The sequence below is a fragment of the Ovis canadensis genome, chromosome 11 (assembly GCF_042477335.2).
Source record: "Ovis canadensis isolate MfBH-ARS-UI-01 breed Bighorn chromosome 11, ARS-UI_OviCan_v2, whole genome shotgun sequence".
Taxonomy (NCBI): Eukaryota; Metazoa; Chordata; class Mammalia; order Artiodactyla; family Bovidae; genus Ovis; species Ovis canadensis.
The window spans coordinates 36,563,417-36,589,198 of NC_091255.1; the positions used below are offsets into that span (position 1 = coordinate 36,563,417).

Below are 25,782 nucleotides of genomic sequence, written 5' to 3' on the forward strand. Positions count from 1 at the left end.
GAACCCCTGATCTCAAGCTCCTAGTCCAGGTGATGCAATGAGATTGGAAGGCATGAGACAAGCTCCTAGGGAAGCTCCCCCCTTGCCCAGCACGGGGACACCCCAGCCCCAGCAGAGGGGCCCATGTGTCAACCACATGGGCAAACAGCTTGGATGCACTCCCTCCAGCCCCAGTCAGCCCTTCAGATGATGGATGCTCCCTGCTAATAAGCTGCTTCAGAATTCCCAACTCACAGAAACTCATTTAATGTGTGCCGTTTTAAGTCACTAAGCTTGAGCTAATCTGTTATCTAGCAATAAGTGGCTAATAAAATGTTAGTGGACCAAAAATAAGAAAGTGTCCCAGATCCAAGACTTGATACCATGAACTCCAAGGGAATGTTAAAGTGAAAGTCGCTCAGTCATGTCTATACAGTCCATGGAATTCTCCAGGCCAGAACACTGGAGTGGGCAGCCTTTCCCTTCTCCAGGGGATCTTCCCAACTCAGGGATCAAACCCAGGTCTCCTGCATTGCAGGTGGATTCTTTACCAGCTGAGCTATCAGGGAAGCCCTTGGGAATATTTCACTTTAAAATTTTAAATTAGAAGTTTAAATGCACTCAGAAAAGTATATAAATTGTTAAGTGCCCAAGCAATGTTTTCAAATAACAAAAATGTAAATATCTAGAGTTTTCCCTTTAAAGAGTGGTTTAAAGAGGACATGCAATCTGACCTTCAGAATATTCTGAATCACCTTGTCAGGTATGTACTGATTCTTCCCTTTACTGACACTTGTAAGACTCCCAGAACTTGAACCTGACTACATGTCCCAGGACGCTCACTGGGTTTTAAGTAGTAATGATAATCTGAGAAATAGGAAATCAAAACCAATTACATTATATTTTAAAGATAAAGTTATATGACCCAATAAATTTCCTCCAGCTACTATTTTCCAACGCAAATATCACTGGCCAAAAACTGGTCTTTGAGCACAAACAAGGGCCCGTTCTGGGGGCCACACCTCTAAGATCTACCTGTTTAATGAGCAGCCGCTTCTTTTCCTCGTTCTGCTCATCCCTGGTCTGCAAGTCTCTCTCAAACTGGGCCTTCATGGCTTGCATGTTGACCTCTAGGCGAAGCTTGGCGTCTTCTGTAGCCTGGAGCTCATCTTCCAGCTCCTCCAGTTGGGTCCTCATTTCCTCCACCTGCTGCTCTAGGGCCCGTTTGGATTTCTCAAGTTCATGAACCTAGACCACAGGAAGAAGCACAGGTTATGACCCTTGGAGGGACATGCATGGACAGTAGTTTCTATTATATAGCCAACCCCTGCCCAAGGGATCTCCCCACCCTGACCCAGCCGCTGCACCAGTCATCTCAGTGCACCATCTGAATGACAGGCCTGACATCATGCACGTGTGCTCTACCACGGATCGTGCAGCCGAGAGATCTCTAAAAGCTGATGATCAATCAGTCAAAGAGCATGGTGTCAGGGCAATGGCCTGTTGATTGGCCACTGGCCTGCGGTCTCACAGCACCTCCCTCTTGCTGTGGTGAAGATCATTTGTTTTGAAAATGCACGTGTGCAGATTTTTAAATATGAAGGTGTGTGAGTCCTAGGAAGCAGGGTACAGCGAGAAAGAGGTCTGACCTTTCTTTGGACAGAGATCCCCACCATGCACACATTTACTAAGTTCTCTGCCCAGCACTGTGCTGGGTGCTCCCCTTCATGTTCCCTCTGATCTCAGAGACAACATTCAGGCAGGCACGTGCAGGCATCATTATTATGTGTCCCTTTGGAGTTCATGGCCATGTCGGTTCTCCTGAGGACAGAAGATGCCTTAGGACGTTAGGAGGCTTGTGTCTCTTGCTACTTGGCACTTCACAGGCACAGAGGAAATGTTTTTGGAAAGAATGTGTGACTATCATTTACTTTAGAGAAAACCAATAAGGAACAAGAAGATGGACTCAGTGCTGGAATTTTCTCTTTGCACTTTACTATGTAATCCTGGCCATTTCTATGCTAGGGGGCTCTTGTCCACTGGGCTGTAGAAGATTCAGCAGGAAGGGTAGTCCCACACCCTCATTATATGGCCAGATGGCCCATGTCCCAGGAAAATGAGAGTTTATTTTTAGAGAGGACTGTGTTTTTCAGAGCACATCTGTAGCAGCTTCATGAAATAGCTAAGTATCATGTCCACTGGACACAAGAGGAAATGTGGAGAGGCTGAATGGAGCTGGGGGAGAGTCAAATGCTGAACCTGTTCTGATCTCCAGCCCTGGGTCCCCATCGCTCTCCTCAAACCTCCGACACTAAGGGAGGGATACAGGGTGGACAAACATCACGGCAGCATCGGTGAAGGCGTGTGCAGCTCGGGGGTAAGGGGTCCTCCTGGCTCCTCTCCAGGTTCCCCACTCTGTGCAGGAGACAGACCCCACTGCCCTCAATCTGAGGCAACTTCTGATACTTGGTTTTGATACCCACCCATGAAACTCTCCATTTACAAGGCCCCCACGAGGATGCAGGTTACGGTGGGGAGGGTCCGTGAAAACCACGCAAATGCCCTGCCTTGCTTTGGTGCAGGTAACCGGGAACAGACAGGAGAAAACCTGACAGCTCATCCCAGGAGACCCTGACCTGATGGGCTGAGACCACCTCGTCCACGTCACTCTGGGCTGGCCCTTCCCAGAGCCGCTGCCCCTGTAACGGCCTGGGCCCTGGCACTCACGTTCTTGCCCACGTCGTCCTTGGAGCTCATGAGGTCCTCCATGTCTGCCCGCAGCTGCTTGTTCTGTCGCTCAGCCTCCTCCCTGGCCTCCAGGGCCTCCTCCAGGGCGCGGGCCAGGGACAGGGCTTTGGTCTCCTTCTCTCGGGCCTCTGCCTCCGCCCGGTCGCGCTCTTCTGCGTAGCGGGCAGAGATGTTCTTCTCTTCTGCTAACAGCTACACGGGATGGCGTCAGGAAACAGTAAAGATCAATGTTGGACTTCTCTCATTTGTTGCATATCTGACTTATAGCGGAGAATACCACTAGATCATGGGTGTTCTCCTATTTCCTCCTTTATACTGGACTTTTTCCAGTTTTGCTACAAATACACCTTGTTTTAAATAAGGGATTATTTCAAACCCAAATGATGAAAGTGAGGGCTGTGGCAGGAGGAAATGTGGGGTGCTGGCCTTGGAGCCTGGGGTTGGGAGTGTGGGCCCCACCTGATCAAACTTCTTCTGTTTCTTCTCCAAGTTGGAGACGATCTGGCGCTGGTGGTCCAGGTCTACCAGCAGGTCATCCAGCTCCTGCTGCAGGCGGGTCTTGGTCTTCTCCAGCTTGTCATAGGCCAGGGCCTTCTCCTCCAGGCGCTGGCTCAGCACCTCCACATCCTTGAGGAGCTTCTTCTTGGCTTCTTCCAAACTTTCAATTGTCCCCAGGTCATCATCTACTTTCTTCTTGGTATCTGTCAACTAAAGGAAAAAAGATCAACATTAAAGAACTTACCTGGATTTCACATTTGAGGAAAAAAGGTAAAACTTGTTTTCATTATCTTGTGAGAATAAAACAAATCAATACTTTCTGACTCTGAGCAAATGAATCTTAGACCATAAACTTCTTCACTAATCATCTACACACAATGAATGGACTGGAACCTTACATCTCCCAGCATTGTAACAAGCATAGGGTTAGTGTGTGATGAGGTTGAAGAAAACACACTTAAGGGGTTTCACTTAGGACAAGGCCCACTTAACTGTCACAAATGGAGCTGGAACCACCCAGCAGGACAGGGACATGACACACACGTGGAGGCCCACAGTCCCCATGGCCTCACGCACCTGGGCCTGCAGGGCCTGCAGCTGCTTCTCCAGGCTCCTCCTGGCCTCCTCCTCTTCTTCCTGCTGCTCCTGGAGGCTGCTCCTCTCCTCTTCCAGCTGCCGGATCCGACTGCTCAGGTTCAGTTTCTGGCGTGTCTCCTCCTGAAGAAGCTCCTATTCATTTTGATAGAAGGTCAGTACTCAGGTTACAGTCATTACCCAAACCACCATGTCCTTGTTAAAAAAACGGAGTGTGAGGAATACCTAGTGATGATAATAAGTGATTTTAAAACATACGTGATCATTTAAACAGCGCCCTTAATACAAGAGTGCTTTAAACTTGTTCACTGGGGAATACCTTGGTGGTCCAGTGGTTAGGACTCTGAGCTTTGTCACTGTCCAGGGCATGGGTTCCATCCCTGGTTGGGGAACTAAGATCCCCAAAACCGAGTGATGGCCAAAAAACACCACCACAAAATCAATCCTGTTCCCAAGCAATGGCAATACTACCCCCAGGAGTCAGGGCCAGGGACCTGCAAGCTTCCCTTTCCCACATCCTTCACCACTTCTTGAATCCCTTCCTGCTGCTCTCAGGTCAGTGGAATGGGTCAAAAACCGTAAGAAAACCATCTTATTTAACATGGCTAGCAATGCAAGAGCATACAACAGGACCGCCGCCTGGTGAACCACACCCAGGCAGCGCCCAAGTGGCTGGCCAGAGCCCCCTGCCAGGCACCCACACAACCTACAGACAAGGAAACACAGGCTCTAGATATGAGCTCAGAGGAGGGCTCTTGAGCATCAAGGCTTGTGGTACACGATAGTTTAAAAAAAAAAGTAAAACAGGAAATCAGAAAGAGGTGATAAGAGGCCAGTTCTGGGACAAGCGTGTTTCACCAGCTCACAGGTGACAGAAACAGGAGAGTTCTGATGAACACCCTCCCCACCCCTAGAATACCTGTGTGTCTTGGAGCTGAGACTCCAGACCAGCTGCATCCTTAGCAAATTTAATACCCTTCTTCTCTGCTTCTTCTAGAAGAGTTGAGACATTATCCAATTCATTCTGCAAGGAGGAATAAAAGATCAGACTACCTTCAACAGCAGTCAGATAGAAAAGAGTGGTGATTCTGTTATGGAAAAACTGCATCTTTTTGACCAACCCAATAGTGTCCACAATCACATGAGCAAAGGGACGGCACATGGAAGACGCAGCAGTCTTGGCCACAGAGGGTGGGGAAGGCTCTGGGCTGCCTGCCTGCAGCTCTACCCCTGAGAACTGCCAGCTGAGTCCCACAGGCAGTCCAGCTAGTCACGTCCTCATCTACCAGACTCATCTGGGGGTGATGTGAGCTTTAAGTGGGAGAACCAACACAAGGAGCTAGGGGCTGCCTGTGTGCCCCTGAATGTCAGTCCCTGCCCGACACTGAGGGTGATGTCTGGGAATGGTTTCTCAGGCCTACCTGTAACTTATTGGCTTTCTCAGCCAGCTCCACCCTGAGTCTGTCTCCTTCTGAGACCTTGGCGTGGAGCTCCTGGACCTGGGCATCCAGCTTCTTCCTCTTGTGCTCAGACTCAGCCTTGACCTGCTGCAGCACCTTTACCTCGCACGCCAGCTCCTTGTTGTCTGTCTCCAGGCCCTGTTTGTTCTTTTCCAGATTTGCTTTGAACTAGGAGAGGGGAGGAAAAACAGTTCACTAGCAGTTTTATAATGAAGGCCACAGAGGGCACTGCTCTGGTATCTGGAGAACTGTGCTGACACTGAGTGAGCGTGCAGTCCACATCTGTTGAATGAATGAATGAAAACACTTGTTCTGAGTGTGAAGATGTCTGTTGCTGGAACATACCACTCAGGACAGCAGATACAGATATGGGGGGAGACATGGAAGCGTGAACAATGAACAAAGGCGACAGACACCCTGTGTGGTGCCTGGGGCAGATCAGAGGTGGGGGGATGGGGGTGGGGGAGGCACCAGGTGAGCAAGGGCAGGACACCAACTGTTGGAGGTTTTGCACTGAGTCAGCAGGTGTCAGTGAGGAGACAGTGAGAGGACCAGGCCTGGAGACCAGAGCTGACCCACCCAGCTCAGGGGTGCCTAGCTCTCCCAGGCCAGCAGTGTGCTTTCAGAGCCCAGCCGCTGCCGTGCCCCGTGGCCCCCTACCCTCTTGGCCTGCTCCAGCTGCTCCGACAGCTCCTCCAGGGCGGTCGCATGCCTCTGCCTCATGTCCTGGATCTGAGCCTCGTGGCTCTTCGTTTCCTCCTCAAGAGCCTTCTTCAGCTCCGCCACTTCTTGTTCTCGTTTTGTACTACAGACATTAAATTAACTCAGAGTTAGTCGAATGATTATTATCACAGTTCTGCTTTTGTCCGAAATATGAGTGGGTTCCTCTGGCTATCTCACATGACGTTTTCCAGCAGGCTGGCATGTCCATCACTGTGAGCAGCTTTCTCTAGCAATGGGGCTTTCTGGTCACCCCTCCCCAGGCGCCCTGTGGCGTCCACCCGCACGCCTGTGCTCCTACCACAGGCTGGACGGAGGTGCGGTTACTGCTCCACCTGCCGCTGTCTCCAGGAGGGAGAGAGGCTGCTGGACGGAAGACATGCCCGGCCCCCGCTCACCGCAGTTCCTGCTGGGCTGCCGTGGTGTCCAGCGTGTCCTCCAGCTCTGTCTTGAGTGCCTCCAGCTCCTCACTCAAGTCCCTCTTCTGCTTCTCTGCTTTGTTCCGCGAAGCCTTCTCAGATTCAAAGTCCTCCTGCAGCTCGGCGATCTGGGCCTGCAGCTCTCGCACGACTTTGAGCGCATTGTTCTTGTGCAGCGTCTCGTCGTCACCCCTGCGCAGGACACCCGGGCACGGGAGGCACTCAGAGCCAGCGCCCGGGGACTTCTTGCATAGGGCCCCCATCACACAGCCCTCCACCCTCAGTCATGGCCCAGGCAGGGGTGGCTGCACCCAGGAGCGGCTCAAGGGCCCAGAGCTGCTATTGGGTGGGGCTTAGGCCCTGTCCAAAGGGCTCATGGGCATGAAAAGGTAGGACCTTTTCACTTTAATGATTATAGTATTTAAAAATTTCCTCAAGCAAACTGTTCCTCTAATTAAGCAGAGCTACCACCTTCATTCCCTCCACCCTGTGCTTCTAGTTCCTCTGGTGCACCTTCCTGCTCACGTGCGGGGTTCAGTGTAGGTGGAGTTCTGACTGGGGGAGGTGGGACGCTGATGCATTACGGGGTTGGAGAAATGTAGTTCTGGGTTCTAAGCAGTCACCTGCTAAGGGGCCAGAGACCAACAGCAATTGCAGAGAAGAATTTCTAAGATTTTCCTGATCATAATAAAGTATAAACAGTCAAATATTAATAGTTATCTTGATAAAGAAATGAAGTATCAGGTGTAACTATATGACTTCCATTCTATAACTGAATGGTTAAGGACTGAACAGCAAACCGTACTAGATGCAGGAGGGAAGGATTTAATTCCTGAAAAGTGATTTCCTCGAAACTTGTAAAACATATGGTTTTTACAAGTTATAATGTACAGAAACCAGAATATTTGATACGGTTAAAACCATTTGATCTGGTGTGGATTTCCAAGGATTTCATGATGCAACTCATGATTTTTGAATATAAATACCAAGAAAGGCTGATGAGATTTTCTGGCTGCCTTGACACAAAGGCTCCCAAGTTCCCCAGGTCCTTATGTCACCCTAACAACCCGGAAGCCACGTGTCTAGGGCACACCTGGCCAGGGCGCCCTGCAGCTCCTCCTCTTTCTTGGCCACCTGGATCTTAAGCTCGTCGATCTGCGCCTGTAGCTCGGCGATCTGGTCTTGCAGGTCTGTGGTCTCCCCGTCCAGTTTCCTTTTGGCCTTCTCCAGCTCCTGCCGCGTCTTCTCCTCCTTCTTTAAGCGCTCTTAGGGCAAGATACAACACATTTCAACACAGTGAACATCACTCCATAGGGACACATTCAAAACATAGACTGGTTAAAGTCGAAAACAAGTCACTGTATTCTAAAGCCTGTTGCTGCCTTAGTATCATCTGCGGGTAAGAATGGTTTATGGGAAGAATCGGAAGCATCTCATGCTGAGAATGAGGGCAACAAAATCCCAAATATTTTCTAGAAACCACTTATTTCCTCCGGTTATAAAAGATCTGCGGACAGCAGGGTGATTGGAGCTACACTCTTCCTCCCTCAGACACTTGTGGGCAGCTGCTGGTCAAAGGGAGGGTTTTCTGTGCTCCTTCTAACTTCCACCCTGATGTTTCTTTTGCAGAAGGCAATGATTCAGATTTTGCAAAAAATTATAGCATTTCCTGACATGACTTGGGCCATCAGAGTGAGACACTGCCAGTCTCCACATACTCTCCTGTCTCTGCCCATTTCTGTGTCAGCAGTTGTCCCTTTGTGAAGGGAGAACCAGGCACCTTAACACAGCATTTAAACATATACAAGTTCAACAGCCTGCATGGCTCCAACTTGACTTAGATCCCAGCTGTGTCCACCAAAGGGCAGTGTGTGTTACCACAGAAACTGACTTTAAAAAGTGCAAGTTTAAAGATGATTTAGTGCCTTTCCATCATAAGTATTAGTATTTCGTGACTAGGCAGATGACAGTCCCATGTAAGAGGCCTAGTCTAGTAAGCCCTAACTGATGAGCAGTCCTCATGTACATTTACTGTTACGGCATGTTCTGCTACAAGTTATCTGGGCTTCCCTGATAGCTCAGTTGGTGAAGAATCCATCTGCAATGCAGGAGACCCCAGTTTGATTCCTGTGTCAGGAAAATGGAGAAGGGATAGGCTACCCACTCTCATATTCTTGGGCTTCCCTGGTGGCTCCACTGGTAAAGAATCCACCCACAATGAGGGAGACCTGGGCTGGGAAGATCCCCGGGAGAAGGGAAAGGCTGCCCATTCCAGTATTCTGGCCTGGAGAATTCCATGGACAGTATAGTCCATGGGGTCGCAGAGTCAGACACCACTGAGCAACCTTCACTTCACCGATGTAAGTAAAATCCTAAAGACTAACATGTCATAGTCCTACAATTTCTCTAACCCCCAAACACTAACCTTCTAAATCCGAGATCATCACTTCTTGCTTATTCCTGATTTTAGCCAAGTTTTTTGCCTTTTCTTCCTCTTCAGCCAGCTGAGAGGAACATTCTGCAATGCGATCTTCCATGAGTTTCTTTTCCTGAACAAGAAAAACAGCTTCAGAAAAGGCATTTGAAATGACAGCTGGATTTGACTGTTACTTAGGAAACAAGTATTAATAATACGGCACTATCTCCCCCAGCAGACTGTATATTCCAAAAAAGGGCAGAAAAGGACGGACCACTTCTTGCGGGACAACCCCCGGGGCTCAGCCTGCATAGCCCCACAGCCAGTGCTCGATCAGTGACCATACAGAGGGGATCAAGGTGAGGGATCCACGTGCAGGTTAAACCATCTCAGAGATTATGAGGCTGTCTGGTCAATTTAGAAAGTGAAATAGTTTCTGCCTTCAGACATCTATAGTCTGTGTAGTACAGACTATAAATCCAGAGAGACTTAAGAGAGAAAAGTGAGTAAATGAAATCCCAAGAATTTCCTGAGAGCGTTGACATTAAGTATTTTCCATATTCTCAGATCAGCTCTTCAATGGAAATATTCCCTTACTTTGATAAACTTGGAGTTCTGGTCCTCCAGAAGTAGAATCTCTTCTTCCATCTTCTTGATCTTGGCCTCCGCTGTCACCTTCTCCAGCTGCAACTTCTGGCGAGCCCCCTCCTCCTCATCTAGCTGCTCCTCCAGGTCCTGGTTAAAGAAGCCATGTGGTCAGTCTCCCTGCTTCCTCCACGAGACTCCGTACACACCAACCATCAAGGAGTTCAGGTCACAACAAAATACCAAGTTTTGATTTTCAAAATAGCAGGGATATTTTTTTAAATATAAAATGTAATTATGTGAAACAGACACTTGTATCCACTATAGGTTAAGTACAAAGTGGATCAATCCTGCTAGAAGCCAGTATGGGAAAAACAGCTGCTCTGAAAAAGAGCATTTCTTTTAAAAGGCAATTTCAGGAAAAGTCATATATGTCTTTTTTAAAAACCTGTAGCAAAGTGTTATCATATTGAGGTGTTATGAACATACTTAAAGCCTTCGTAATTAAAAGTGGGTATATTTGTAAAATGGAGTAACATATAGCAATTACAACTCATATTTTAGAACAGTTAACACAGGAAAATATGAATAATGTAGTAAAACTATATCAAACACATACTACCTCATTGATCAGAGATGTATTTATATGTATTTGGGTACCCAAACGTTACCAACCCGAGTGTTTCACTCATATCCATTTACATAACAAATCATCGGCCACAAATGTTAGTTTATGCAAAAATCACTGTCAATAATGTGTTGATTTATTCCATTATGTCTGTCTGGCCGATAGAGCAGAGAAAGAGAACTCAGAAACAACAGCAGAAAGAGTACAGGTCGCTGAGGAAGGGCTGTCTCAGGTCACGCCAGGTTCGCCGCGTGAGCGCATCACCAGAAGGGTGGGATTCCAGCGTGTACGCACAGCTTTACTGCAATGGCTTCTCTTTATTCCATACTTTGCCTGAGTGTAGCTAATAAACATGTGTGTCAGAATAGGACTCGACATAATTGCTCAAGTTTATCACGACTGGGTTTGGAATGAAACCTTCGCACTAGATTAACGACTGTGGAAAACTTCAAGCACACAGTAAGCTGACAGTAGCGCGGTGAACTCGACACAGACGCTCAGCCCACGTGGAGTAAAGTAACAACACCGAACTGAGCACACTTCCAACGAAGAGCAGATGGAAACTGTCGATAATACCAGCAGAATGCACCACTGCTGGTGAATATTACTCTAGGGCTTCTGCATAGTCCCTTATAAAATCATACATAAAGTTTGCAAGTTATATAGAAATACTTTTAGTTAGAGCTTATTGTATATATTATTTTACAACTCTATTATGTTATTAATACCTGTAAAAATAAACATCTTTTTAATTTAAAATGGTATATTAGCATAGTTTAAGAATCCCCCGTTGTTGGACAGTAAGTAGGCTTCCATTGATTTGTGGTTAGAATACAGTCCTAGAACTAGAATTGCTGGATTAACGTGGACTGTTGACAGTTTTTGTGTTGCTCTGCCAACCTACTAGAGGGTGCTTGAAAGCTGTCCGTGTTGAAGAGTGGAGAGAGTCTGGATAAATCACCATTCTGGGTATTTGTCAAGGAAACAATATGGTCTCTTTCATGGCTTTGAGAAATGTCTGAATTGTTTGTGCTTTGCAAAGATAACCTATGTGATGGGAAAAAATTAAGGGAGAGACTTAGAAGAAAGCAAGTCTGGCCCTAGACCCATGAAAAGTGGTGTTAGATATAGAAACACTGACGCTCAAGGCCATACTGGATAAGCTGGGGTGAGGTTCAAGGAGAAAACGCAGTGGGTGAGCTGCAGGGTACAGGCATAGTTACTGGTGTCTCTATCAGTCGTCTGGGTATTCAGTCAGAGAGAGAGCTGTGCTTCATGTGAGGGCAGCTCGATCTCTGTAAGGAAGTAGCTACCAGGGACTTCCCTGATGGTCCACTGGCTAAGACTCCACACTCCCAATTCAGGGGGCCTGGGTTCAATCCCTGCTCAGGGAACCAGATCCTGTATGCCACAACTAAGACCTAGCACAGCCAAATAAATAAATAAAGCAGTTACCAGAAAGGGTGGCTCTGTGGCTTATTCTGATTCCTGGCCACCTCCTGCATCAGCACTGAGCATTTCTTATGACCAAACCACCTCGCAGATGCCTCACTAATGACTGGAGTGAGCAGTAGAATTAATTGTATTAATGGTAATACAAAGGACAAGGACAACCTCAGCCCCCACAAACCCTGGGATGTTTCTCCTCTGAATCACTCTGCATTCTGTAAGGTGTTAAGAACATAAGGGGGAAAAAAAAAAAAGAGTCCCATTCAAAAGAACAAATCTGTGTTTGAAGGAACCCAGTACGTGTGTGGTTCGAATGCTGGTCATCTTTTAAGGGTGGGGACTTATCACTTAGGCTCCTCTTGTTCCTCAGTGGACACAAGAATCCAAACCCACAACATTTATTCTCAACAGATACACTTGGAAAACCCAGACTGGAATCCTATGAGAACGGCCACCGATACCTGAATGTGTGCTTGCATTTTCTTCTTTTCATTTTGGAGGATTTGGTTTCTTTCTTCTTCTTCTTCTACCCTAGACTCCAAGTCGTGGAGAATCTCTTCTAATTCCTGCTTCTTAGCAGCAAGTCTGGCCCTCATCTCCTCTGCTTCGGCAAAGAGCTCGGTCTCTGCCTGCAGCTGCTCTGCCAGGATATTCTTCTCCTCCAGCAGCTGCAATCACAACAAAGTGCCCACTGCTGTGACTGGCTGGTTAGCACAAGGGACGGTCACTGGAAGGACTGCAGTGGTCAGGGCACATCCCCAAAGAAACCCAGGGTTAAACATATATAATATCACGGACAACACTTTCAAAATATGTCTTCAGCGCAAGCAAAATAACCTGAATGAAAACATTATGGGCTGTTTTTGTTGTCTCAAGTTATCCTGAATAATACACATTAAATTCATGCTATTTTAAGAACTCCTGTTCTTACTATTAAGGTAATTCACAAAAGGGCCAAGGAACTGGAGGGAAATACTATCAATGCTATCAAGTTAGCACAAAGACAGTGACTCTCTCTCTCTCTATATATATATACACACACACATATACACATACACACATACATACATATTCTGGCCTCTATTATTAGTTTTTGGCCCTGAACACATCAGTCCTGTCATTTCAACCACAAACACTCTGTCCATGCAGCACAGTTCCTAAGAACAGGATGTGGACTCACGACCACTGTGGCTGGAGAAGAGGCAGGTGGGGGCCTTGAACAATCTCATCCTTTTACTTTTTTCTGTTTCCCTCGTGAGCCACAGAAGGTGACAATACCAGGAGGAGTCTCACAGGTGTTAAACACACACCTGAGAGCAAGTGTGATCACCTGTGTGTCAAAGAGTGACTGAGGCAAACGTATAGGAGGTCAAGCTGATTCCTATGTATAGAAATCCCAATGCCTGGCTTAGGGCATCTGCTCCCTCTAGGTTCAAACGGCTATGCTTTGGAAAGGAGTGGAAATACACATAAAGTAAGGCGCTGTTTACTGAGAATTCACTGGGCGGTTCCTACCAGCAGGAACGAGCCTCTTCACGCAGGGCCATGTGGGAGCTGGCGAGCCGTACCTGTTGGTGCTTCCTCTCCATCTCCTCCAGCTCCCCTTCCACCTTTGTCTGCTTCTCTTTCACCTTCAGCAGCTCTTCATCTTTGGCCTGGAGCTCCTCCTCTTGGCGAGTGACTTGTAGGAGTGGTTTCACCTAGGACAACAATGCACACCCAATGCTGCATCCCCGCTCCCCCCCGGGGCTCCCCCTGGCCCCGCCTGCTGTCCGGGGAGCCAGGCGCCCACCTTGGTGAAGACGCGCCACCACTGCCAGTGCCGCAGCTTCAGGTACGCGGCACAGTTGCGCTGCAGCACCTTCAGGGCACTCAGCTGCTGCTGCTTCTTGGCGAAGGCCCTGAAGAAGAGGAGGGAAAACTGGTTCAAGAAACCCTGTTTGTGTTTCTGTCCTGCTGATTAACGACATTCACCTCTCCCAGCTCTGGAGGCTGAAGGCCAAGCCGTGGTCCCGGCAGATTCCCTGTGTGAGGACCCACTTCCTTAACGACAGCTGTCTTCTCACTGTCACCTCACACGGTGGAAGGACAAGGAAGCTCTCTGGGGTCTCACTCACAAGGGCACTAATCCCATTCATGAGGGCCCTACCTTCATGCACGAATCAGCCCTAAGCCCCTGACCCCCTCCAAAACACTATCCCTCTGGGGATTAGATTCCAACCTAGGAATTTGAGGCACATATCCAGTCTATGGCAAATAAGAGAGAACTGTGTTAGACAGCTGTTGTCATGGAGACTTACTAGAGGCAAACGATCCAGGGGGGCTGGGCTGGTGGTCAGGGATATGATCACATCCCTGCTGGATCACTGGCCTGCTCAGCTGACCTTGGCATGTCACACGACCTGGCACTTGGTTCACAGATGCGGGCCAAACACCCCCTGCCAACTACCTCCATACACGTGTGTGTCCGTGCCGGTCTGAACAAGGCTCTACCCCCCCCTTCCCTGTGCCATGCTCATCAGTCCTCTGTTACCCTTTTCTTTCTGTATCTGTCACGGGAGAAACATTCCTTTCTCGAAGGTACTCTTTCTCTTCCCTCCTGGAGGTCATCACGTTGATGCCTCTCATTCACAGGCAAAGGCTCTGAGAAGCCTTTGTGGAGGACCTGGACTGAGCAGGACCCGACCCTGCACTGTCTCTCTCAGCCCATTGTTTATGTCCTTATTTAGAATGTGTTATCTGCTTACTTGCCTCTCAGACCCAGAGGACAGGGACCTCACGTCTCACATCCCTTTGTATTATTTCTAGCACAAAACGCATCTCAGCACAAGCACACACTTCAAGCATTTAGTTCATGATTTTCTACTCACTTTCTGGCTAAATAACCCCTGCAAACAGCCTGGAAGAAGATAATGATGTCGGTAATTTTTAAATCTCGTTCTTCCTCTAAGTGTGCCAAGACTCCAGCTCTGAAAAATATCTTGCTCTGTCCAATTCTGTACAAGTTTGGGTCCAATTCTAAAGCCCGGATCTAAAAGAGAAAGTGTCTGCTTATTATTTTTGCCATAGGAAAGATTATATCAACAGTCCTCGAACCAGAAAAATCCAGGAGAGCTCACCATTCGTTCACAAGCCTGTTTGCCATCCATGAAACCCTTAGGGATAGCATTTGGAGTAAGGATCTCGTATCTGTAAGAAAAGCAGCCATAAAGCCTTTTGTCAAAATCTGTGGAAATGTTCACCTACTAATGATGAGTTCTGCTTTCTCTAAGAGGCAATAATATGATGGGCAATTATGTAAAATTAAGAATAAAGAAATGACCAGCTGATGATTGGAGGTTTTCTGCAGATCTAGTTTCTATTTCTTAAAAGAAGTGGCAAAGTGAAAATGCAGTGAATTCCCCGGTCAGAGACCATATTTAAGTAGTTGTGGCAGAGAAGACTAAAAAACACGGTGATGAAAACACCTTTTGTTTTCGTTTTTCATTTCCTATAAAATGTCCACATCCTTAAGATGCAAGGAGAATCTGACTCTTTGCATGTTCAGTCACTGTCAGCTTGTAGGCACTTACCAGATAACAAAAAAGGCTATGAGAGCAACATTCGGAGGCCCCTGTTTAGAACATGAGGAAGTACTGGGGTGACTCAGAACAGCGCTGGGCTGGGAGCACACATGCTCACTGACCTGCACACTCAAGGCCCATGCATTTACTGTGTGTGGGTTACTCTCCAAGAAAATGTTAGTGCAAAGACAGTGACTATATATGTATGTTTTCAATATTTATTTGGCTGCACTGGGTCTTAGTTGCAGCTTGTGGATTCTTCCTTGCAGTACATGGGATCTAGTTCCCTGACCTGGGATTGAGCCCGAGTCCTCTGCACTGAGCATGGAGTCTTAGCCACTGGACCACCAGGGAAGTCCCAGTCTCAGACAATGGCTGTATTAAAAGATGAATCCTGGCTACATGAACAGTTTTCTGGAAGCCAGTCACTATGTCTCCTTTTCTGCTATCAGTGAAAAGTGAAACTCTACCAGCCCCTTTATCATACAGTGGTGCCATGATTAGGGTTTCCCTGAAAACCTGTAAGGACTGGAACAGATTTTCAACTGGTTTCTCTCTGCAACAGTGGGAGGAAAGGCCACTCTTTGACCTACAGTCCTGTTTACTTTATGGAACAACAAATGCTGTCATACTTGGAAACTTGATTTCCAGGAGAAAAAAGGCAAACGGACTATTAAACAAAATTACAGTAACAGACTCTTAAAGTAACTGCAGCCCATCGATATGTTTTCATCCATTTCTACTGCCCCTGAGCTTCTCCCTCTTGTCTTTTTCTTAATTCTCCTTTTCTGATCTCTCCTATTCCTATTCTATCTTAGTAAAAGGACTGTAAGTATACACACATGGGCACACACAGCATGAAAAATACAAACCTACACACATACATACACATAAACAGATAAATTCATTGAAGACAGACAGAAACATCCCCAAACGCTTTCAGGAGTCACACCCGAGTAATTCTTATTTACCTTTTACATGTTTAAAACATTTCCTAAAAGGAACATACATTATTCATATATTAAAAAAAAATTACGTTTAAATCCTAGGTAGAACTGTCTAAATGAGTGAACTGTACGTTCTCAGCTCTCAGTGTTTCCTCACAACTGCCTGAGCACCGAGGACAGGAACTGTCTGTGCTGCACCCACAGAAATTACTGGCACCCTGCCCCTCTGCAAAGCAGGCAGTCGATGTTCCTGACCTCCGAGAAAGGTAACGATGACAACGACCCCCTTGCTTTGTGAAAAGAAAACAAGAGACTCTCTGGGGAACAAGGAAAAGTCTTTCCTCATCATCACACTGTTGGATATTCAGGTAAGCACAGGTCAAGGTGAGCAATACCTCTGTCTGAATTCCTGGAAAACGATCCGGTTGGGGAACCCCTGGCGGCAGATGCGGATCCCTTCCAGGACGCCATTGCAGCGGAGCTGATCCAGCACCAGGTGTGGGTCCAGTTTCCCAGCCTAATCAAGCAGACGACAGTTTCAGAGCCTCCTCTCTCTGAGCCGGCCCAGATCCGTCTCCAGTGGCAGCACCTGCTCTGAAACACATACCCGCTTCTCGTGATTCGGGATGATGCAGCGCACGAAGTTCGGGTTGGTGTTCCGGAGCGTCGCCATCAGCTTGGTGAGCGATTCTTTGTAGAGCTGCCCGACGGTGCGGAACATGCCCTTCTTGGTTTTATAGGCGGAGCCGAAGGCCGTCTCCGTCATCCCCGTGACCTGATCCAGACCCACGATCCGGTCCACTGGTGGAAATAAGAGAGACAAGGGGAAAGAAGTCAGACCTAACTCTTTAGCAAGGAAAGAAAAGACAGAGTGAAAGTGCGGCAGCACAAGCTTTGTGGGACAGATGACAGGAGATGCCATAGAGGTAAGGCAGTCAGCATATTTAGACACTGCACAAGCCGTGAACCAACAGCCACACACTTCCGGGGAGGATACGGTAGTGCTTCGTACCACATACCAGCAGGTGCCTTCCGCTGCGCTAGTGTCAGGAACTCACTGTCTCTGATAACATCTGCCTGTTACATATACAGTTATTTGGTAAATGAAAGGTCATTAGCTGGCTAATTAAAGGCTAAATAAAGGTCATTAGCTAATTACAAACTGGCACTGTAAATCTCAAAATAGGAAACGGCTTCTAAAAACTGTACATTAAAACTTATGACTGTACAAAGCAAATCCACTGAGTGAATATGCTCCAGTTACGGGGCCAGAGTCATTTCTTATTGGTCGTTTGATTGCCAATGAGAAAAGCCAACAAATGCAGGAAGGTTACAGCAAATCAGCTCAGATTTTCAGGGATGAGTAAGCTTCAGCTCTGTCTTCAAAGCACCAGGACATGCATGAAAGGGCCAGAATGCAACATCGGAAGGCTTTTCTGGAAAGAATCAGTGCCTGAGCTGAGTTCAACAAGGGCTAAACCACTCAGACACGATGCTCTTATGAAAGCAGCCGTCAGCGTCCACTGTCCATGTAGACCCACTACTTCAAGGGACAGGCTCACACGCAAGAGCCCAGCAAGTGGACGAGCTGCCGGCCAAATGCTTGGTGCCTAATATGCTCTCATTTAAAAACATCTAATGAAAGAATAAAACATTCAACTGAAATAGTATTTTGAAAAAAAATCAAAATAACAGTTGCACTAGCCTCATCATCACTCTCTTTGACCCTGTCGGGCCCGTTTCTTTCTTGTGTTCTCCAGGGCAGAGAGCATGCAGGGACCTGGCACCACGTGAAGTGGGCCCAAGTCACGCAGGCCTGCGTGGAAGGCGCAGGAAGGGTGGGTGGTGCCTGCATATGCCAGGACGATGAACCTGTGTAACCTCCTGCTTCGTCTCCGCAGAGCCAAGCCTCTCTCTAGGGCGGGCCCCACACATGCCACTCACTCCTCCTCCTTCCTCCTCTCTCTGTGCAGCCAACTGGCTTCCAGGCCTCCCTCCTTCCCAGCCTTACACAACTCCGGTCCAGGGCTTATCTCACTTGACCCTGGTCCATTTAAAACCCCTGCTGACCATCACAGCAGCATTCTAGAGTCTCCATACCTGGCTTCTTTGTGAACTGTGAACCCCACCATTTGCTGGCCCTCTACTCACCTCTCTAACTACTACACTCTCCTGGATGACCAACTGCTGCTTCTTTCTGTATCTCATGATGCTCACTAGGGGCCCAAATTCAGCTCACCTGAAATCCTTTTTAGACTAAGGCAGGACACAAGTGCACTTGATCTTCTGCCTTCCTCAAGCCTCAGTCTCCTCCTGGGCATCTCATTTATGCCTTGAACTCCTATACCTGACTACCCAGCACCAGTCACCAAACACCTATACTCTCATGTCTACCAGGTCACAAAGAGCCTCTCTCTGTTTTTCCTCATATCACCTCCCTCTAACCTAGCACAATGTCTGGAACATAACCTGCTCGATACACATATGTTAGCAAATAAATGCAGTACAAATTAAATGCTTTCAGAACTATAACTAGTGAGAAATGCATCAAAATAAAAGAACAAGATGCTATAAAGGATGGGCAGTTAGAGATCTCCTTAGGAAATCACATTTAATGCCTGAAGAGTACAGATGAGCTGGTGGAGAGATCATTGCAGGCAGGCGGTGGTGTGAAGGACAGGAGCAGGACAAAGTGAAAGAAGCTGGTGCCAGTGAGGCATCAGGAGCGGGGAGGTGAGGACACACCCACAGTAAGAGGGTGGACTGGGAAGGGGTCAGCAAGATGACAGGGACTCATGTCGAAGTCCAGGCTCTAAGAGACATGATGGTAGCCTGAACTTGTGAGATCATGGAGGAGATGGAAGAGGAAGAGGATTCCAGATGTACTTTGGTGGGAGAACTGACTTACTCTTAGGATGAACTTGACATGGAGAATCAGGTAAAGGGCCAGGGCAAGAATTCCTGGGATCTGGGCTTGAGCAGGTGAGTGGCTGGTGGTACCACGGGAAAGATGATGAGAGAAAGGGGTTCTGTGGGAGAGGAGATGGACCCAAGCTCTATGTAAGTCTGGGTGCCCGTGAGACACGGAGGTGGAGATGTTGAGTGGACTGCAGAACATTGCCGTCTGCTGCTAGGCAAGTAGGTCCGAGGGAAAGAAGGCAGGTTTGGGAGGTGCTGACTTTCAGGTAGGGTTTAAAGTTACAGGGCTGGATGAGCCCCTTAAAGGGTGAATGAACAGAGATGGAGGTGCTGGGCAAGCCCCAAGGAGCCGGAGCAAGGAGGAGCTGGTGAAGGGGGAGGAGAAGGGGCTGGCAGAAGAGGGGAGCTGAGGTCAAAGTCCTGAACTGAAGCAGATGCTCCCCGTCCCTCCTCCTGGGCAGATGTGGCCACTGGTGACTCCAGCCAGAAATCCAGAGTCAGCGTCAATGCCCCTCCCATGCCCAGCCTCTGATTTACTGGAACCTCAAGACAGACCACCAGAGTCTTTGCCCCGGTCTGTGTGACAACACCCTTCCTGGCTCCTTCTTCCTGTTTCATCCTCCCACCCCTGCAGCCACACTGTGCTTTCCACTCATACCGTTAGTTCCAGTGTCATGATTAACAGATATTTCTAAAACTAAACAAGCTACTTGTTCCTAGACTTAAAATCCTATTTCTCCTATAGCCTGTAGGATACGGTCCAAGTAGCCCCAACGGGAGAGTGCGAGGATGAACTCCACCCAGACAAACTCCTGCCAGCCACAAGCTGTGTGATCTTGGGTCAAGTCACCCAGCTTCTCCAAGCCTCAGTTTGTTTCTCTGGGCAATGGAGCCAAGGAACTCTGCCCCTACGCAGGGGTTCCCAGCAAACTCATAATGGCTTTTAAGTCTCCATTCCTCTCCTGCCACCTCTTTTTAGGCTCCAGCATCCACCTGCCTCCAGACTAAACAGGCCACTCCCTCCTCTAACCTTCCAATCACAGACCCCATACTCTGGGACAAACCTTCCACTCCGTTTCATGGATATTTCCACTGGACTGAGCTTCTTGGGACGTCTCTCCAGCACTGAACACACAAGGGGTCTTGAGAGCTGATCCCCAGTGTCCCTGGGCCCCCCTGATCGCCAGCTCAGCTTTTTCTGCCCATCCCACCGCCCGATGTTGGCCTGAGTAGGGTCCCTGGTGCACAGTAATTTTTTTAAACAAATATCCACTGAATGAACACAAAATGATTCCCAGGAACAAGTCATGCCCACAATAAGAGAAGCACCACCACATGGACTCTGGGGATTCAGCCACACTGGTCTGCAGGGACCCACAAGGCAGTTGCAAGGAAGGACTTTTTTTTTTTAATAATAATAATAAAAAAAAAGAACCTGATTTTCAAATTTAACTCTAATAGGGGTAAGTCCAAGCTAAATACGCAACAGTTTTAAAAAATTAATGCTTTAGACTTTCAGGGTTTTTTTTTAATTGAAAAACTTAAACTTGGGGTTAGTTTCTACCACTGAGCAAAATTATCTTGTAGGTAAAACAGAAACACCATGGGAACTTCATTAAATAATCAGGGCCCCATTACTCATACAATTTAACTCAAAAAACCGAGACTAAGAAAAACCTCTATTTAAAAAAATATTTTCTTGTTGAAAATGGTTACAGCAGCAATCAGGAAAATGCAGACAAGATCCTAGCAGTTCCCCGAGAAGAGCAGCACTGCTTCTCCTAAGACCTAATATTGCTACTAAAACCTCAAAGCATCGCCCAGCCCCAGCCCAGGGCTTCAGGGTGAAGAGTGGCTTTGTTTCTCCCCCTGCTCTTCTATCTGAGGGGCCAGGCAAGGCCGGTGAGGGTGCTGGTGGGCAATGCAATTCATTATTTGGTTGCCTGGTAGCCTGTAAAGAGTTTAAAGTATTGCACATCAACACTTAATTTATTAACAAACTCCACGTGGACAGTCAGAAATGAGATGAGCTCCACAGACCTGGGACCTGTAAGGGTATACACATAGTTTAAGAGAAAAAAAATGCAGCTGTAATCACCCATCTCATAAAACTGCCATCAGTAGTTTTACATAAGGACTGGCATCGTGTGGGGCCAGAATGCTTAACTGGCTCCTCTTCTAGCAGACAGTCTCAGGAGACAGATGTTTGTGTTCTTTAAATCTGTGCATGGGACAAAATAGTGATCTAATAGCACTTGACACAGTTAAGCCAGTTCTTCAGAAATTCTCTCTAGTTAACAGAGCTGGAAATCAAAAAGGGGGGTAGAAACCATCTTAAGGTTAACTGTAACACCCAGCCTTGATGAGTAGGAACTCTATCTCACACTCCTACCCAAGAGAGGCCCTCGACGCTCATTCATACCGACTAAGACAGTTCTACTGTGAGGTACACAAAAGCATTACTAAGTCAAGATTCCGAGGGACTTGCCTGCTGATCCAGTGATTACAACTCCACAATTCCACTGCAGGGGGCACGGGCTCAATCCCTGGTTGGGGGAATAAGATTCCACATGCCATGCAGCACGGCCCCAAAAAAGGTTCTGAAACAAACATTTAAGTACCGTGTGCATTTCCAGAAACAATCCTAACACTGAACAGACTATCTCCAGTGTACCCCTATTATATAGTAGTAACAAATTCACAGTGGTTACCTAACTGGGTTGTAGAACCTTTGGGAAGTTTTAGAAGAATTCCAGGAAGCCTGGAGGTTGACAGGGAGCATGTGATTTAAGGAGAATGCAACCTTGCTCCTCCCAAGCACCAGTGCTGAGCTGACCTTGAATCTGTCTCCTTTACTGTCCCGTCTGTACTTTCTGTCCCTGCAGAAGCCAGTCTGAGCACAGGGAGCCCCTCTCCTCGCCACAGTGTCTCCTGCACGGCTGCTTCTGCTGATGGTCCTTACTACCCTGTAAAGGAGGTGGTAGGTGTCAACTAGCGTCAGGGCAGACTACACACAATTGCCCCTGACACAGTCAGGATCAAGACCAAAGCCATGGACAGCAGCCCCTGTCATCACAGGCCCTTTTTAGTTTAAAAACCCCGCCTACAACTCTGACGGTTAGGAAACTGCTTAGCTAATTCACTGCATCCTCCATTACCAGTTTATCCCAGGAGTCTATACTTTCAAATTATTTGGAAGAAAATACAGACCTTTGGTTTACAGCAGAAACTTGCACGACCTCCTTATTCTGCCTCCAGGAATTCTGTTCCATTCTCCCCTGTGCTTGTTTTTTGATGGTTTTGGAAACCTCTCTTTACCCATCTCTCATTTTTAACCTCAAAGGCCTGCACGTTCTTCCCGTGGAGTTTTCCTAATGTCCTGACTGTACTTCGAAGCACAGGGCCCATGTGAGCCACGTGTTCTCTCCTTCAGAGGTGCCACCACCTCAGTGCATCAAAGGCTATCATGATTTCATGCCTAGGATCCCTCTCATCCATCGTCTCCTGAGAAATCACTGAAAATACTAATGCCTGTGTTTTCACTGAAACCCTGTTACCCCTCCTTGGGCTTTGATTCCATAAGCAGATGTAGAGGAGAACATTTTTGCTGTAGAAATACTACACACAACTTCAAGACCACATGGAGCCATGGTGGATGGAAGGCTCATCAGGAGGAGAGCCTGAGACCCTGATACTCAGGTCAGCGGAGCAACTCGACCAGGGGCCACCTCCCAAGAGAGACGGATCAGGCATATTTCCAGTTACGAGGCCAGCAGCAGGGGAGGGGTGAACTGGCCCCCTGTGGGAATGCTGTCATCCAGGGTAGCCACGGACCTGATCCTGCAGGGACGGAAAGCACCTGGTCCGCAGACCCCAAAGATCACAGCCCCTCAGGAAAGAGCCTCTGTGCTGTCGGAGAGGGAAAGGCCATGGCGGGAGGCTGGGAGAGGCTGTTGCACCCACTCACCCACCCAGTCCCTCCCTCTGTGACTTCATGGTGTGCCCTCTTGGTGCCAGGAGCAGGGGAGTGACAGTGGGCAACAAGGGCCCGCAGGCTGGAAGTCTCTTAAACAACTAGAAACCCAAGAGGTAGAGGAATGAATTTAAAGAGGGCACTCTGCTTTGGGAGCAAGTCCAAAAGTTCGACCGCTGATCTTTTATCACAGCACAAGTCCCAGGCAGACCACAAGCATCAAACCGCCTCCTGACTCCCTCTTCACTTCCTCAGCTCTGCTCCCCCCACCCCCACCCTCAAAGGCCAAAGATGACCAACCGTGAAGGCGTCTCCTGTGGAACAGTCATCCCAGCTCACAGAGCATCTTTGGCATCATCTATCCCTCCCTCCCACACCCTCACTTGCAACCTATTTTTACACAGTAGGTGATCTAGAACTGACAGCAGGAATCTTGAGTAAAAATGGGCATGTTTGTTTTAACATATTTTTAAAAAACCTTTTGAGATGGATTTGGATCTCAGCATTATGTTCCAAAATCATGAAGGAAATTTTATAATATGAATTTGACTTTATCTTTGAATTTTCACTTGACAGTTTCACTAAACAAGTAGAAGGTTACATGATCTTCGTTTATATTAGCCTTTGCCATGTTTAGGCTTATTCTTTCTCTTTATTCATTTATTTTTAAAGTACAGTTGATCTATATATAGGTTGGGCTGTATTTTAAACAGGGCTATGGACTCAAACCTTTAGGCCCAAATGTCTAAAGCTCAATTTCAGGTTCAAGGTACAGGTTCTAACACTCCACTCTTTGTCTCAATGTGCATAAATCAAGCCTTGTATTGACAGGTCAGTTCAAAAGAAAAAGCCAAGTAGCCAGATATGCACATCAATTCCAATTAAAAGGCATAATGATGAGTCCAACAGACATGAGATAATTATGCAATTAATTGTTCACAAAATGTTAATGACTTGAAAAAGAAAAAAAAAACTCCTCCTTAGAGTTCCTTAGAGTTGAAAATCTAAAGGTAACTCAAAGACAAGGGACATATTATTTGGCACATCAAGTCCTAACAATTCCCTTAGAGGACTAGGTATCAGATGGCACTACTGGAAAAGGTGGGCACAGACCTTTTGCTATGCGGTGCTTTGGGCTACGCATAAAATAAGAAGCAATGTGTAGGCAGTAGCGATTGAATTGTTTATGAGCTCAAACAGTTGCCTTTAAGGATAATAAAACTGAGCATGAAATGAAGGTTCATGCAGGTCTATGAGCAAAACAAAAACAGAAACCCAGAAACCACCCCCCGCCCTCCCAGCCCCCCTGCCAGCCCCCCACAAGTGCTTCCTCTGGGCTGAAACCCTTTGTGTCTGGAAGACCTACAGGCTTTATCCATTCACCTGGTGGCTCATGAAGACCAGAAACACTGTCATAGAAAGAAGCTCTCTGAATATTCTGAATCTCTAAAGCAGAGAAACAGCAAAAACAGGAGGACAGAAGGGCAGATACACAAACACTTCAGTTAGTGTGAGAGACATTTGACATCACAAGTCAACTTTGCAATCCGGCTACAGAAGTAGCTCGCCCAGGGCAGACCCCATGCAAACATTACTGTTTCAGAATGTGCACATCTGGACAAAGTTCTTTACAAAATAAATGAATATAGCTGAGCCACTCCCAGCTCCAGGTGTCAGCATTATATAACGTATCAAAGGCAAATGGTTGCCCCCATGTAAATGCAGGATGAAATTTAAGAGCAACAAGATACCATGTGCATTGTCTTTTATAATATTATCTTGCAAATTATTAACAAATCCAGACAAAACTATAGAAGTTACATTACTCTGAAAAAGGTGGCATTTACTATTAAAAATACACTGTGTAATTTTATTTCCAATTCAGATTTTGGAAATATAATTTACTTCAAATACAAACAGTAACTACCATTATGGAAAACAAAATTCCATTGTACAAAATGTTAAAGTAACAATCAAATAATAACTAAGACGATATTTATTGATCATACCGTTACTCATGAAAATATCTCAGGAGGCACATTTACAGGAAAATGTAACTTTTAGGTCTTTTCCCCCTGTATGTTAGCTCCTAGAAGTAGTAAGAAATCACATGTAGCTGCTAAGAGATCCCATGACATCTTTTAGCAAAAAGTTGGGCACTATGAGTCTCTAGGGCAGGGCTGCCACCAATAAATCTGAATTCTCCTCGTCTGGCCTGGAGAAAATTCTGACACAAAGTCTATTTTAACACGAGTGTTTTATACTCAAGGTATTGCATCTTTGCAGGCAAACTACAGTCACACATCATATCCTCAAACATTCAGTCAACTTGTCATTTTCTGCTTTTGTACTAACATGGCTATAAAAATATGCAACTATTTTTACGTTTTTTCCAGGACCATTTTCTTTCCAGCTCTTCTTCTCCCAAGACATCCCTACATCTAGAGTGAACAAGATGAATTCTCCACCCTACACCCCTTTTCAAACTCCTGGGCCTGCCACTGAGCTCACACATGAAACACGCAGTCCTTGCAATCGGGGAAGCCTGGCATCCGGCTCTGCTTGCCCCGTCCCTGCCCCACCCAATAGTGGGTCACCTCCAAGAACCCGTCACTCGGATTACATCAAGTGCCTGCACCTGAGCTGACAGATGGCAAGACTTCCCACTAAGAGCAGCAAGCATGCAGGATGACTCTGGAGCGAACACTGGCACAGCCAGGCCACCCTCGGGGTAGGAGTCCACTTGGCCTGTTCAGACCACAGTGGCGACATGTGCTCCCAAGCTGCCTGTGGAGAAAGTTAGGCCCCAGGAGAATAGTGCAAACAGCTGAGGACAGCTGGACAGGGCTCGGGCCAGGCCAGGAGGGCCCTGCAGGCCTCACGC

At 47.2% G+C, this 25,782-nt stretch overlaps 1 protein-coding gene across 4 annotated transcripts in view; it reads right to left on the minus strand.

Annotated features, from left to right (window-relative positions):
* Positions 1-25,782, minus strand: part of MYH10 (myosin heavy chain 10) — a 121,909-nt gene that overhangs the window by 12,369 nt on the left and 83,758 nt on the right. For all 4 annotated transcript variants that reach the window (XM_069603512.1, XM_069603510.1, XM_069603513.1 and 1 more), the window contains exons 16-33: positions 16,614-16,807; positions 16,402-16,523; positions 14,616-14,685; positions 14,367-14,527; positions 13,289-13,397; positions 13,065-13,196; positions 11,958-12,164; positions 9,432-9,569; positions 8,844-8,967; positions 7,512-7,683; positions 6,398-6,610; positions 5,940-6,084; positions 5,241-5,447; positions 4,739-4,843; positions 3,802-3,954; positions 3,187-3,435; positions 2,707-2,919; positions 1,015-1,227 (exon numbers count right to left, since the gene is read on the minus strand). In XM_069603512.1, the coding sequence (XP_069459613.1) occupies positions 1,015-1,227; positions 2,707-2,919; positions 3,187-3,435; positions 3,802-3,954; positions 4,739-4,843; positions 5,241-5,447; positions 5,940-6,084; positions 6,398-6,610; positions 7,512-7,683; positions 8,844-8,967; positions 9,432-9,569; positions 11,958-12,164; positions 13,065-13,196; positions 13,289-13,397; positions 14,367-14,527; positions 14,616-14,685; positions 16,402-16,523; positions 16,614-16,807 (2,927 nt within the window). The remainder of the gene's footprint in view (positions 1-1,014; positions 1,228-2,706; positions 2,920-3,186; positions 3,436-3,801; positions 3,955-4,738; positions 4,844-5,240; positions 5,448-5,939; positions 6,085-6,397; positions 6,611-7,511; positions 7,684-8,843; positions 8,968-9,431; positions 9,570-11,957; positions 12,165-13,064; positions 13,197-13,288; positions 13,398-14,366; positions 14,528-14,615; positions 14,686-16,401; positions 16,524-16,613; positions 16,808-25,782) is intronic.